General features: G+C 45.4%; 1 protein-coding gene across 1 annotated transcript; it reads left to right on the top strand.

The window, feature by feature from the left end:
- Window positions 1-74: 74 nt before the first annotated feature.
- LOC115185032 (matrix metallopeptidase-21-like) lies at window positions 75-15,581 on the top strand. The gene is made up of 10 exons (XM_029745673.1): window positions 75-433; window positions 2,579-4,496; window positions 7,340-7,492; window positions 7,893-8,032; window positions 9,349-9,490; window positions 10,739-10,868; window positions 12,323-12,450; window positions 13,613-13,785; window positions 14,472-14,670; window positions 14,797-15,581. Exons 1-10 carry the CDS (start codon window positions 281-283, stop codon window positions 14,907-14,909), a joined length of 3,249 nt encoding a protein of 1,082 aa, XP_029601533.1. The 5' UTR covers window positions 75-280; the 3' UTR covers window positions 14,910-15,581.
- The last annotated feature ends 212 nt before the right edge of the window (window positions 15,582-15,793 follow it).

Raw genomic sequence — 15,793 nt, 5'->3', positions numbered from 1 at the left:
GCGTTACTCACACGTTTGGCCGACATTTTAATTTAGCAGCCCCGTGTTTACCTTTCGCAGCTGAGTGCGTATTTGCGGGTCAAAGGGCCATCTATAGGTGTACTTCATTAAAGTGTCGATACTCTGTAAACTTCAAAGTGTGTCACGTTTAAAAGGGCGTAACTTTGGAAAGGAGACTTACATTTAGTTGAGGTTTAAGATTCGCTCTTCAGTGGGTCATTATCTGTCTCTCTCACCCCAGCAAACTGACCCGTGTCAAGACCACACCGCGACAACTACGATGCTGATTTTACTCCAGCTGATAAATGTATTATTGTTGACCAGCATTGGCTCCACTGATGCAGAGAAACTCTTCCACAGTCGGGATCATTCCGATCTACAGATCCCTTCCTCTCACCAGGCTGAGCTCATAACAGACAAGGATACTGCTGAGGTAAAACTGTTTTTCTCTCTCTGTCTCTCCAAGTGATCAGTATTTTATTAGGTGCAAATGTCATGTTCAGTTATTCAATATATGACAGATCATACTGTCTGGCAGATTATACATTCACAAGGTCAGAGATGCTGATGTTGTTGTCCATAATGGTTAAGACTGCTTATGATGGATATTCTAATATCTTCTGTAGCGGTTATAAAGGCTTTATGGATGTTAACATAAGTGTGAGGGTTTAACCCCCATTACAAGACATGGAGGGTGTTCTGCACCAACATGGTTTAAATCCATTTTAGATTAGACCTAATCTAGATTTAGTAAATCTACGTTCATAGTTCATCAAAGATGTGTTGCACCACTTCATTTTAAGACTGGATTAGTTAATCTAAAGGTTAAATCACTAAACTATGATCAGTGATACGTGTCCTAATGGATTCACCATAGCAATATGTTGTAATTCTATGGGAACAAACCAGAACTGGTCATTGCTAGCTAGCCAGCAAAGTGACTTTTCACTTCAGGTTTAGGATGAAATTAATTGCACTTTTCTGTCAAATGACTTGAATGAACATGATAAACCACAGGAGATAAAATTGTTAATCACAAAGAAAATAAAGGACATACAAATGACTTTTAAACAGTGCCAGTTTAGATTTAATCCCAAAACTGAATTTAAATTCGTTTTTAAAACAATGGAGCAGCAACATTAAATTTGATCTTGGTTTGATTAAATTCAGTGTAGAAGAAGTATTAGATTGAACTATGATTATTGAAAACGAGGTTTAAAGTTCAGTGCAACAACATTACTAGATAAACCTTGATTAAACCCAGTTTAAGAGTTAATTCATGTTGGTTCCAATCCACCCTGAGTGAATCAAATAGAATCAAACTAAAAATGGGCCAAAGGTTGTAAGAGTGTAAACTACATACCTGATAGCAAAGCTGCGATGGTCACCACCTCGTTCACACAATCAAACTCACAGGACACCAGCAGAGCCTTGGCCATCTGAGCGTCCAATGGCAACTCAGAGATTATGATCCCGATCTCTGATAGGTTCCCATCGTCGTCCAATGCCGCGAGGTAATCCAGCTCCTCTAGCGACTGCATCAGACCCTCTGGATCTGGGTTGGAAGTAGACAATTTACATAATAGATGATAAAAGAGAAGATCTGGATGGGAAGTAGATAATCCTTTACATAATAGATGATAAAAGAGAAGATCTGGATGGGAAGTAGATAATCCTAGACTGGTACCCAGACTAAAGGAATGCTATCTAAACAGACTGGTACCCAGACTAGAGGACTGGTAGCCAGACTAGTGGAATGTTATCTAAACAGACTGGTACCCAGACTAGTGGAATGTAATCTAAACAGACTGGTACCCAGACTAGAGGACTGGTACCCAGACTAGTGGAATGTTATCTAAACAGACTGGTACCCAGACTAGAGGACTGGTACCCAGACTAGTGGAATGTTATCTAAACAGACTGGTACCCAGACTAGAGGACTGGTACCCAGACTAGTGGAATGTTATCTAAACAGACTGGTACCCAGACTAGAGGACTGGTACCCAGACTAGAGGAATGTTATCTAAACAGACTGGTACCCAGACTAGAGGACTGGTATCCAGACTAGAGGAATGTTACCTAAACAGACTGGTACCCAGACTAGAGGAATGTTACCTAAACAGACTGGTACCCAGACTAGAGGACTGGAACCCAGACTAGAGGAATGTTACCTAAACAGACTGGTACCCAGACTAGAGGACTGGTACCCAGACTAGAGGAATGTTATCTAAACAGACTGGTACCCAGACTAGAGGACTGGTATCCAGACTAGAGGAATGTTATCTAAACAGACTGGTACCCAGACTAGTGGAATGTTATCTAAACAGACTGGTACCCAGACTAGTGGAATGTTATCTAAACAGACTGGTACCCAGACTAGTGGAATGTTATCTAAACAGACTGGTACCCAGACTAGAGGACTGTTATCTAAACAGACTGGTACCCAGACTAGAGGACTGGTACCCAGACTAGTGGAATGTTATCTAAACAAACTGGTACCCAGACTAGGTTATTACCCGTCAGCTGTTCTAGAGGTGTTAGTTCTACAAGCTGTTTCATCTACATGCCATATTTCCAGCTATTTCTCTCAAGGTATGGCTTCATAAGACCAGTGAACTGGGAGGAGCTCCAGTTTGACGAATCAACAGGCATTTTTAACGATGAAGACTTTCCTGGGGAGGAAGACCTATCTGGGATACAGGAGGGAGACTCATCGTTGTCACGTGTAGACACTGATGATGATGATGATGACGAAGACTCTCCAAATCCCACTGAAAGCCAAGCCTTCATCTCAGCTCTCAGAGAGTTCCAGAAGGTATCCGGCCTGTCTGTCACGGGGCTGTTTGATGACGCCACCAAGGCTGCCATGAACAAGCCTAGGTGTGGGGTTCCGGATAAGGAGACTGATGATGCTACTGATGAAGTACACAACTCCACCAGCTCAGCACTTGGAATCAACACCGCCACCTCGCTAACTAACAACACAGACACCTCAGAAGACTCTAACAGTACATTCAGTGGTGTTTTAAATGGCTCTGCTACTGATTACACATTGGACAATAACATATTCACTGGCATTTCTAATGGCACTGATGGAAACTATACAGAGATTGGCAATACATTCAGTGACATTTTTAATAGCACTATTAGTACCTACAAACATGATATATCTGCCAGTAGCACAACAGAATATTACGACCCAGTAGGTGATACTCTCAATGATTCTGCTATAAACGACACAGAGAATAACAGCAACACACAGAGTCACATAGTGAACGACCCTTCCAGTCCTACTGACAGACCTCATCGGAGTCCTCTTCCTACCACTGGTACTGACAGACCTCATCGGAGCCCTCCTCCTACCACTGGTACTGACAGACCTCATCGGAGCCCTCCTATCACTGGTACTGACAGACCTCATCGGAGCCCTCTTCCTGCTACTGACAGACCTCATCGGAGCCCTCCTCCTACCAATGCTACTGACAGACCTCATCGGAGCCCTCTTCCTGCTACTGACAGACCTCATCGGAGCCCTCCTCCTACCAATGCTACTGACAGACCTCATCAGAGCCCTCCTCCTACCACTGCTACTGACAGACCTCATCAGAGCCCTCCTCCTACCACTGGTACTGACAGACCTCATCGGAGCCCTCTTCCTGCTACTGACAGACCTCATCGGAGCCCTCCTCCTACCAATGCTACTGACAGACCTCATCGGAGCCCTTCTCCTACCACTGCTACTGACAGACCTCATCGGAGCCCTCCTCCTACCACTGGTACTGACAGACCTCATCGGAGCCCACCTCCTATCACTGCTACTGACAGACCTCATCGGAGCCCTTCTCCTACCACTGGTACTGACAGACCTCATCGGAGCCCTCCTCCTACCACTGCTACTGACAGACCTCATCAGAGCTCTCCTCCTACCATTGCTACTGACAGACCTCATCGGAGCCCTTCTCCTACCACTGCTACTGACATACCTTTTCAGAGCCCTCCTACCACTGCTATTGACAGACCTCATCAGCGTCAGAGCCCTCCTACCACTGCTAATGACAGACCTCATCAGAGCCCTCTTCCTACCACTGCTACTGACAAACCTCATCGGAGCCCTCCTCCTACCACTGCTACTGACAGACCTCATCAGAGCCCTCTTCCTACCACTGCTACTGACAAACCTCATCGGAGCCCTCCTCCTACCACTGCTACTGACAGACCTCATCAGAGCCCTCCTCCTACCACTGCTACTGACAGACCTCATCAGAGCCCTCTTCCTACCACTGCTACTGACAGACCTCATCGGAGCCCTCCTCCTATCACTGCTACTGACAGACCTCATCAGAGTCCTCTTCCTACCACTGCTACTGACAGACCTCATCAGCATCAGAGCCGCGTGGCCTCACTGCTGTCCAAGCGGAGGCAGAAGAGACATGTGGGGAGACGTTCATGGGGAAACATGGCCTTCTCCAAAATGGTGCTGAAGTGGAGGCTGATAGGTGAGAGTTACTATGAGTCTAAAACGGGTGTGTTACTATGAGGCTGATAAGGGAGGGTTACTATGAGGCTGATAGGTGAGGGTTACTATAAGGCTGACAAGGGTGTGTTACTATGAGGCTGATAGCTGAGGCTTAATATGAGCCTGATAGGTGAGGATTACTGTGAGGCTGATAGGAAGGTTGACTATGAGACTGATAGGTGAGGGCTACTATGAGGCTGATAGGTGAGGGTTACTATGAGGCTGATAGGTGATTGTTGCTATGAGACTGATAGGTGAGGATTACTATGAGGCTGATAGGTGAGGGTTACTATGAGGCTGATAGGTGATTGTTGCTATGAGACTGATAGGTGAGGGTTACTATGAGGCTGATAGGTGATTGTTGCTATGAGACTGATAGGTGATTGTTGCTATGAGACTGATAGGTGAGGGTTACTATGAGGCTGATAGGTGATTGTTGCTATGAGACTGATAGGTGATTGTTGCTATGAGGCTGATAGGTGATTGTTGCTATGAGGCTGATAGGTGAAGGTTACTAGGAGGCTGATAGGTGATTGTTGCTATGAGACTGATAGGTGAGGGTTACTATGAGGCTGATAGGTGAGGGTTACTATGAGGTTGATAGGTGAGGGTTACTATGAGGCTGATAGGTGAGGGTTACTATGAGGCTGATAGGTGAGGGTTACTATGAGGTTGATAGGTGAGGGTTACTATGAGACTGATAGGTGATTGTTGCTATGAGACTGATAGGTGAGGGTTACTATGAGACTGATAGGTGAGGGTTACTATGAGACTGATAGGGGAGGGTTACTATGAGGCTGATAGGTGAGGGTTACTATGAGGCTGATAGGTGAGGGTTACTATGAGACTGATAGGTGAGGGTTACTATGAGGCTGATAGGTGAGGGTTACTATGAGACTGATAGGGGAGGGTTACTATGAGGCTGATAGGGGAGGGTTACTATGAGACTGATAGGTGAGGGTTACTATGAGGCTGATAGGTGTGGGTTACTATGAGGCTGATAGGTGAGGGTTACTATGAGGCTGATAGGTGAGGGTTACTATGAGACTGATAGGTGAGGGTTACTATGAGGCTGATAGGGGAGGGTTACTATGAGACTGATAGGTGAGGGTTACTATGAGGCTGATAGGTGAGGGTTACTATGAGGCTGATAGGTGTGGGTTACTATGAGGCTGATAGGTGAGGGTTACTATGAGGCTGATAGGTGATTGTTACTATGAGACTGATAGGTGTGGGTTACTATGAGGCTGATAGGTGAGGGTTACTATGAGGCTGATAGGTGATTGTTACTATGAGACTGATAGGTGTGGGTTACTATGAGGCTGATAGGTGAGGGTTACTATGAGGCTGATAGGTGAGGGTTACTATGAGACTGATAGGTGAGGGTTACTATGAGGCTGATAGGTATGGGTTACTATGAGGCTGATAGGTGTGGGTTACTATGAGGCTGATAGGTGAGGGTTACTATGAGGCTGATAGGTGAGGGTTACTATGAGACTGATAGGTGTGGGTTACTATGAGGCTGATAGGTGAGGGTTACTATGAGGCTGATAGGTGTGGGTTACTATGAGGCTGATAGGTGTGGGTTACTATGAGGCTGATAGGGGAGGGTTACTATGAGGCTGATAGGTGAGGGTTACTATGAGGCTGATAGGTGAGGGTTACTATGAGGCTGATAGGTGTGGGTTACTATGAGGCTGATAGGGGAGGGTTACTATGAGGCTGATAGGTGAGGGTTACTATGAGGCTGATAGGTGAGGGTTACTATGAGGCTGATAGGTGAGGGTTACTATGAGGCTGATAGGTGAGGGTTACTATGAGGCTGATAGGTGTGGGTTACTATAAGGCTGATAGGTGAGGGTTACTATGAGGCTGATAGGGGAGGGTTACTATGAGACTGATAGGTGTGGGTTACTATGAGGCTGATAGGTGATTGTTGCTATGAGGCTGATAGGTGTGGGTTACTATGAGGCTGATAGGTGTGGGTTACTATGAGGCTGATAGGTGAGGGTTACTATGAGGCTGATAGGTGTGGGTTACTATGAGACTGATAGGTAAGGGTTACTATGAGGCTGATAGGTGATTGTTGCTATGAGGCTGATAGGTGTGGGTTACTATGAGGCTGATAGGTGAGGGTTACTATGAGGCTGATAGGTGTGGGTTACTATGAGGCTGATAGGTGTGGGTTACTATGAGGCTGATAGGTGTGGGTTACTGTGAGGCTGATAGGTGTGGGTTACTATGAGGCTGATAGGTGATTGTTGCTATGAGGCTGATAGGTGAGGGTTACTATGAGGCTGATAGGTGAGGGTTACTATGAGGCTGATAGGTGAGGGTTACTATGAGGCTGATAGGTGTGGGTTACTATGAGGCTGATAGGTGAGGGTTACTATGAGGCTGATAGGTGAGGGTTACTATGAGGCTGATAGGTGAGGGTTACTATGAGGCTGATAGGTGAGGGTTACTATGAGACTGATAGGTGAGGGTTACTATGAGGCTGATAGGTGTGGGTTACTATGAGGCTGATAGGTGTGGGTTACTATGAGTTGTTGTTTGTTGAGCTATGAAGAAATAGAAGAGATAAATACATACAGCTTCAGTACATGGTATGTGGTCGGACCCAGGAGTTAAACACACAATCCTGGTATTGCAAGCACCGTGCTTTACCAACTGCACCATACAGGACCAGAGACATGTCATATTCAAGAGTGTGTGCTGGCCTTTGTTCATTTCTAGGAGAGGGTTACAGCAGTCAGCTGACCATACAGGACCAGAGTCATGTCATATTCAAGAGAGTGTGTGCTGGCCTTTGTTCATTTCTAGGAGAGGGTTACAGCAGTCAGCTGACCATACAGGATCAGAGACATATCATCAGCCTGGCCTTCAGGATGTGGAGCGAGGTGTCTCCTCTGGACTTTGTAGAGGACACATTCTCTCCCCTGGAGTTTGTAGACATCAAACTGGGTTTTGGCACAGGTGGGTCTCGTATTAGCCTGGGTACCAGTCCGTTTCTGCTAATATACCTGTCCTTACCAGTCCCTGTAATGCAATGACACAGAGTACAAGGACTGGAATGTTAGCAAAAACAGACTGGTACCCAGTCTTGTCTCTCATCCCTTGGTTTAGACAATATTACCTGTGTATTTGGGATGAATGGAATGTTATGAACAAATTGCATCTACTCTAGCCTGGTCCCAGATCTGTATATGCTGTCTTGTTGCCAGCTTGTAGGACAGCACAAACAGGTCACAGACCAGTCTTTCATTATACTATATCTTCCCTGAAAAGTTGTATTTAAAAAAATATATATCTTTACATTTAGTAGAGGAAATGACGATAGATAGTGTGTCCTTTTCATTGTGTGTCAACCACGCAGGGAGACACTTGGGATGCAACCAGAAGTTTGATGGTACTGGACAAGAGTTTGCTCACGCCTGGTTCCTGGGAGACGTTCACTTTGATGACGATGAACATTTTACTGCACCTAACACTGGCAGTGGGATCAGCCTGCTCAAAGTGAGTTTGGGACAGGATGTTTTGATTCAAACATGATGGTATCTGTAATATCTGATGGACTTGTGATTTGTGTTGTACCTGCCTGCCTTCCCTGTGTTCATTTATGTAAATATTAGAAAACCCAGAAAACCTCAGGGCTGAGTGAGAACTATCAGGTAGCCTGGTGGTTAAATGTCAGGGCTGAGTGAGAACTATCAGATAGCCTAGTGGTTAAATGTCAGGGCTGAGTGATCACTATCAGGTAGCCTAGTGGTTAAATGTCAGGGCTGAGTGATCACTATCAGGTAGCCTAGTGGTTAAATGTCAGGGCTGAGTGAGAACTATCAGGTAGCCTAGTGGTTAAATATCAGGGCTGAGTGAGAACTATCAGGTAGCCTAGTGGTTAAATGTCAGGGCTGAGTGAGAACTATCAGGTAGCCTAGTGGTTAAATGTCAGGGCTGAGTGAGCACTATCAGGTAGCCTAGTGGTTAAATGTCAGGGCTGAGTGAGAACTATCAGGTAGCCTAGTGGTTAAATGTCAGGGCTGAGTGAGAACTATCAGGTTGCCTAGTGGTTAAATGTCAGGGCTGAGTGATCACTATCAGATAGCCTAGTGGTTAAATGTCAGGGCTGAGTGAGAACTATCAGGTAGCCTAGTGGTTAAATGTCAGGGCTGAGTGAGAACTATCAGGTAGCCTAGTGGTTAAATGTCAGGGCTGAGTGAGAACTATCAGGTAGCCTAGTGGTTAAATGTCAGGGCTGAGTGAGAACTATCAGGTAGCCTAGTGGTTAAATATCAGGGCTGAGTGAGAACTATCAGGTAGCCTAGTGGTTAAATGTCAGGGCTGAGTGAGAACTATCAGGTAGCCTAGTGGTTAAATGTCAGGGCTGAGTGAGCACTATCAGGTAGCCTAGTGGTTAAATGTCAGGGCTGAGTGAGAACTATCAGGTTGCCTAGTGGTTAAATGTCAGGGCTGAGTGAGAACTATCAGGTAGCCTAGTGGTTAAATGTCAGGGCTGAGTGAGAACTATCAGGTAGCCTAGTGGTTAAATGTCAGGGCTGAGTGAGAACTATCAGGTAGCCTAGTGGTTAAATGTCAGGGCTGAGTGAGAACTATCAGGTAGCCTAGTGGTTAAATGTCAGGGCTGAGTGAGAACTATCAGGTTGCATAGTGGTTGGGCCAGTACCTGAAAAGTGACTGGTTTGAGTCCCCAAGTCGACTAAGTGAAACATTTTTCAGTGTGCCCTTAATCAAGGTACTTAACCCTAATTGCTCCTGTAAATTAGTCAAATGTAATTAACCCTGAATACTACCGTTGTTTTTCCATCCGTCAGGTGGCAGTGCATGAGATAGGCCACGTCCTGGGCCTGCCTCACATCTACAGGACTGGTTCCATTATGCAACCCAGTTACCTGCCCCAGGAATCAGGCTTCGAGATAAACTGGATGGACAGGAAGGCCATACAGCACCTCTATGGTAGGAGAGAGCCACTGTATGTGAAAGTTGTGGAACAATTACCACCTAGTGGACGAAACAGGAATATACTGCCTGCTTACCTACCTATACCTGCTTACCTACCATCTATCTGTCTGTCTGTCTGGCTGCCTGGCTTTCTGTCAACTCCTCTTCTATCTGTTTGTCTGGTCTGTTTCCCTCTAGGGGGCTGTAAGGTTCAACACATTGGTCTGTTTCCCTCTAGGGGACTGTAAGGTTCAACACAGTGTCTGGTCTGTTTCCCTCTAGGGGGCTGTAAGGTTCAACACAGTGTCTGGTCTGTTTCCCTCTAGGGGACTGTAAGGTTCAACACAGTGTCTGGTCTGTTTCCCTCTAGGGGACTGTAAGGTTCAACACAGTGTCTGGTCTGTTTCCCTCTAGGGGGCTGTAAGGTTCAACACAGTGTCTGGTCTGTTTCCCTCTAGGGGGCTGTAAGGTTCAACACAGTGTCTGGTCTGTTTCCCTCTAGGGGGCTGTAAGGTTCAACACAGTGTCTGGTCTGTTTCCCTCTAGGGGACTGTAAGGTTCAACACAGTGTCTGGTCTGTTTCCCTCTAGGGGACTGTAAGGTTCAACACAGTGTCTGGTCTGTTTCCCTCTAGGGGACTGTAAGGTTCAACACAGTGTCTGGTCTGTTTCCCTCTAGGGGGCTGTAAGGTTCAACACAGTGTCTGGTCTGTTTCCCTCTATGGGGCTGTAAGGTTCAACACAGTGTCTGGTCTGTTTCCCTCTAGGGGGCTGTAAGGTTCAACACATTGGTCTGTTTCCCTCTAGGGGGCTGTAAGGTTCAACACAGTGTCTGGTCTGTTTCCCTCTATGGGGCTGTAAGGTTCAACACAGTGTCTGGTCTGTTTCCCTCTAGGGGGCTGTAAGGTTCAACACATTGGTCTGTTTCCCTCTAGGGGACTGTAAGGGCCAGTTCAACACAGTGTCTGGTCTGTTTCCCTCTAGGGGACTGTAAGGGCCAGTTCAACACAGTGTCTGGTCTGTTTCCCTCTAGGGGGCTGTAAGGTTCAACACATTGGTCTGTTTCCCTCTAGGGGACTGTAAGGGCCAGTTCAACACAGTGTCTGGTCTGTTTCCCTCTAGGGGACTGTAAGGGCCAGTTCAACACAGTGTCTGGTCTGTTTCCCTCTAGGGGACTGTAAGGGCCAGTTCAACACAGTGTCTGGTCTGTTTCCCTCTAGGGGACTGTAAGGTTCAACACAGTGTCTGGTCTGTTTCCCTCTAGGGGACTGTAAGGGCCAGTTCAACACCGTGTTTGACTGGATCAGGAAGGAGCGATCCCAGTACGGTGAGGTGGTGATCCGTTTCAACACCTACTTCATGAGGGACGGTTGGTACTGGCTCTATGAGAACAGGTAAAAATTGACAAATAATGACCATCTTAAAGTTGACCTTTCCGTTAGTCAGCACCTCTTCAACGACTTGGGGTGTGTGTCAGTCAATTCCTACAGACCAACAACTATATATGTATATTTTGAAAACAATGAGATAGACTTCCTAAATCATCTTTATAAAAAGTATGGAAAACAGGTTGAAATATTTATATATATATATATATATATATATATATATATATATATATATATATATACAGTACCAGTCAAAAGTTTTTGAACACCTACTCATTCAAGGATTTTTGTTTATTTTTACTATTTCCTATAGTGAAGACATTAAAACTATGAAATAACACATATGGAATCATGTGCCAACTTGAGGCCTGTTATTGTGAAGTGGAAACCTCTAAGAGTAATAACAGCTAAGCCGCGAAGTGGTAGGCCATTCAAGCTCACAGAACGGGACCAACGAGTGCTGAAACACGTAAAAATTGCCTGTCCTTGGTTGCAACACTCACTACCAAGTTCTAAACTGCCTCTGGAAGCAACGTCGGCACAAGAACTGTTTGTCAGAAATGGGTTTCCATGGCCGAGCAGCCACACACAAGGCTAAGATCACCATGCGCAATGTCAAGCGTCGGCTGGAGTGGTGTAAACCTCGCCGCCATTGGACTCTGAAGCAGTGGAAACGCGTTCTCTGGAGTGATGAATCATGATTCACCATCTGGCAGTCCGACAGACTAATCTGGGTTTGGCGGATGCTAGGAGAACACTACCTATCACAATGCATAGTGCCAACTGTAAAGTTTGGTGGAGGAGGAATAATGGTCTGGGGCTGTTTTTCATAGTTCGGGCCCCTTAGTTGCAGTGAAGGAAAATCTTAATGCTACAGCATACAATGACATTCTAGATGATTCTGTGCTTCCAACTTTGTAGCAACAGTTTGGGGAAGGCCCTTTCCTGTTTCAGCATGGCAATGCCCCCGTGCACAAAGCAAGGTCCATACAGAAATGGTTTGTCGACATCGGCGGGGAAAAAGTTGACTGGCTTGCACAGAGCCCTGACCTCAACCCCATCGAACACCTTTGGGATGAATTGGAACGCAGACTGAGAGCCAGGCCTAATCGCCCAACATCAGTGCCCGACCTCACTAATGCTCTTGTGGCTGAATGGAAGTAAGTCCCCGCAGCAATGTTCCAACATCTAGTGGAAAACCTTCCCAGAAGAGTGGAGGCTGTTATAGCAGCAAAGGGGGGACCAACTCCATATTAATGCCCATGATTTTGGAATGAGATGTTGGACGAGCAGGTGTTCACATACTTTTGGTCATGTAGTTTATGTACAATTACATTCATTATGTTGTTTACACATTCCCAAAAATATAAAGATTAACATCTGCATTTTTCAAAATGACTGTAAATATATGGTTCTTCATTGCGAAGGTTCAAATCATTCCTCTCTCTGTATGAGGACAGGACCAACCGAACCCGCTATGGTGACCCGGTGGCTCTTCAGGTGGGCTGGCACGGCATACCCACCGACGGGGTAGACGCATGTGTTCACGTGTGGAACAGGAACACTGATGCTGTCTACTTCTTTAAAGGTAATGGAACCGACTTCAGTAAATCCCTCTCTCTGTGTGTCTCTCTCTCTGTGTCTCTCTCTCTGTGTCTCTCTCTCTGTGTCTCTCTGTGTCTCTCTCTCTGTGTCTGTCTCTCTGTGTCTTTCTGTGTCTCTCTCTCTCTCTCTCTCTCTTGACTGTGTTTCCATCTGTTAGAGGCTTGAGTCTTCCTCTTGACTGTGTTTCCATCTGTAGGAGGCTTGAGTCTCCCTCTTGACTGTGTTTCCATCTGTAGGAGGCTTGAGTCTCCCTCTTGACTCTGTTTCCATCTGTAGGAGGCTTGAGTCTCCCTCTTGACTGTGTTTCCATCTGTAGGAGGCTTGAGTCTCCCTCTTGACTGTGTTTCCATCTGTTAGAGGCTTGAGTCTCCCTCTTGACTGTGTTTCCATCTGTAGGAGGCTTGAGTCTCCCTCTTGACTGTGTTTCCATCTGTAGGAGGCTTGAGTCTCCCTCTTGACTGTGTTTCCATCTGTTAGAGGCTTGAGTCTCCCTCTTGACTGTGTTTCCATCTGTAGGAGGCTTGAGTCTCCCTCTTGACTGTGTTTCCATCTGTAGGAGGCTTGAGTCTCCCTCTTGACTGTGTTTCCATCTGTAGGAGGCTTGAGTCTCCCTCTTGACTGTGTTTCCATCTGTAGGAGGCTTGAGTCTCCCTCTTGACTGTGTTTCCATCTGTAGGAGGCTTGAGTCTCCCTCTTGACTGTGTTTCCATCTGTAGGAGGCTTGAGTCTCCCTCTTGACTGTGTTTCCATCTGTAGGAGGCTTGAGTCTCCCTCTCGACTGTGTCTCCATCTGTTAGAGGCTTGAAACCCTCTTGACTTTGTTTCCATCTGTTAGAGGCTTGAGTCTCCCTCCTGACTGTGTTTCCATCTGTTAGAGGCTTGAGTCTCCCTCTTGACTGTGTTTCCATCTGTAGGAGGCTTGAGTCTCCCTCTTGACTTTGTTTCCATCTGTTAGAGGCTTGAAACCCTCTTGACGTTCAACTCTGGCTGTAAATCGTAGTCCATACCTACTCTATCATATGGCTGTTTTAATTTATTCTTTTTAGTTTCGTTTTTTTAAATGAAATGATCTCTGTAATGAAAATATCTATCGAAGTTGAATAAATATACAGTATTTTTTATGTATATCTCCTTGTGTACACTAGGCACCCAGTACTGGAGGTATGACGATGACAATGACCAGGTGTTGACAGTGGACCCTGAAGGACACCTCTACCCTAGACTCATCTCTGAGGGGTTCCCAGGGGTGCCCAGTCCTATAGACACAGCCTTCTATGACAGGAGGGACAACCACATCTACTTCTTCAAGGGCACTTATGTAAGTCATTAACATATCGTTGATTAGCCATATGTCATTAACATATCGTTGATTAGCCATATGTCATTACCATATTGTTGATTAGCCATATGTCATTACCATATTGTTGATTAGCCATATGTTATTAACATATTGTTGATTAGCCAAATGCTATTAACATATTGTTGATTAGCCATATGTCATTAACATATTGTTGATTAGCCATATGTCATTAACATATTGTGGATTTATGTTTTATGTTCTTTATTAATCTCCTTCCTGTTTGTTTTTCATTTATCTGCCTGATTTGGTTGTTTAAATGCAAAGTGTTTAGTGATTTTAAAAGCACTTTAAATAAAGATTGATTTGATACATTTGAAATGTTCCTCAGCATATCTCTCACCATAAAACCAGTTCAGTAAAGGCTACATCATCCTCCACAGCATTTAAACATTCCTCCTTTAATATTTTCCCAATTATATCCAAGTGGAAAAAGTGGAGGGGGAAAAAAATGCATGAATCAGTTGTTAAAACACGACACGTGAAAATATTGTGTTCCTCAGAAAATCCCCGTCGGAGTTGTTTGTTTTGATAAATTGATCATTTACCATCTTGTTGTTTAGTACATTTATCACCAGCCTCATAAAACATGTTCAACGGTTCTTTATTTTGTTCCTCTTCCTGTCATCTAAATATGTTCCGTACAGGTGTATGTGTTCGACGTGGCAGCCAACAGCTTGGCCCCAGGCTTCCCAAGGAAGATCACAGCTGTGTTCCCAGCAGTAACGTCTGGAGATCACCCGGGCGGTAACATAGACGCCGCCTACTTCTCCTATACGCACAACGCTGTCTTTCTGTTCAAGGATACACAGTTCTGGAGGGTGGTGGGGAGGAGCAGAGACCGCTGGAGGAGACCGTCGCTGCCACGCAACGGCCTGCTGCCACACAACGGCCTGCTGCCACACAACGGCCTGCTGCCACACAACGGCCTGCTGCCACGCAACGGCCTGCTGCCACGCAACGGCCTGCTGCCACGCAACGGCCTGCTGCCACGCAACGGCCTGCTGCCACGCAGGAAGGTGGAGGAACAGTGGTTTGACATTTGTAACGTTCACTCCTCGGCTCTGAAAGTGGCCCGTCGCTGAGAGGGGGGGGATATGAGGGTACTGTGTAACGTTCACCCTTCAGCCCTGGAAGTGGCCCGTCGCTGAGAGGGGGGGCTATGAGGGTACTGTGGGATTAGGGGAACCTGGACCCAGATCGGTCTGCACTCTTACCAACTCCAAACATGACACTGAGTGAGGAGCACAGACTGGCCCTGTGGCTATGACAACAGAGTTTCCAAAGTGTCCGCTGGTTGCACAGTAAACTGACTTATATCCTATTATATTATAAGATGTATTAGTCTACAACACATTTCATTCATTATGATAACTATTGTTAACTATTATCAACCTTGTACATGTCAACAATATATATTTAGTTGTTTCAAAAACATTGTTGTTATTTTAATAGTTTACACATAGGTCGTTGAAGACAATAATGCCTTTTGGAATGTTCTTTCTTATTTTTTTCTATGTTGTAAACTTTTTATTTATATAAAATCAGTTGTATTATATGGACTGAATTTAATTGACAAAAACAAACTCTGAAAACGCAGTTTTTTATTAGGCTGAGATCAGAAACATGTTCCCTATTGTAACAGAGTAGACCAAGGTGCATTGTGGTAAGTGTTCATCTTGATATTTATTTTTACTCAGAACACTTAAACAAAATAATAAACAATGGTAAACGACCGTCACGTCTTGCAGGCTTGACCGAGCAGTACAAAAATAAGATCCCACAACTCAAGGTGGGAAAAGGCTGCCTAAGTATGGTTCCCAATCAGAGACAACGATAGGCAGCTGCCTCTGATTGGAAACCATACCTGGCCAAAACATAGAAATATAAATACATAGAATGCCCACGCCATATCACACCCTGACCTAACTAAACAGAGAAAAACGGCTCTATATTAAAGATTTGTAAC

Source organism: Salmo trutta, unplaced genomic scaffold (genome assembly GCF_901001165.1).
Source record: "Salmo trutta unplaced genomic scaffold, fSalTru1.1, whole genome shotgun sequence".
In the NCBI taxonomy this organism is placed as follows: domain Eukaryota; kingdom Metazoa; phylum Chordata; class Actinopteri; order Salmoniformes; family Salmonidae; genus Salmo; species Salmo trutta.
This window is presented reverse-complemented; position numbering and strand designations above follow the sequence as displayed.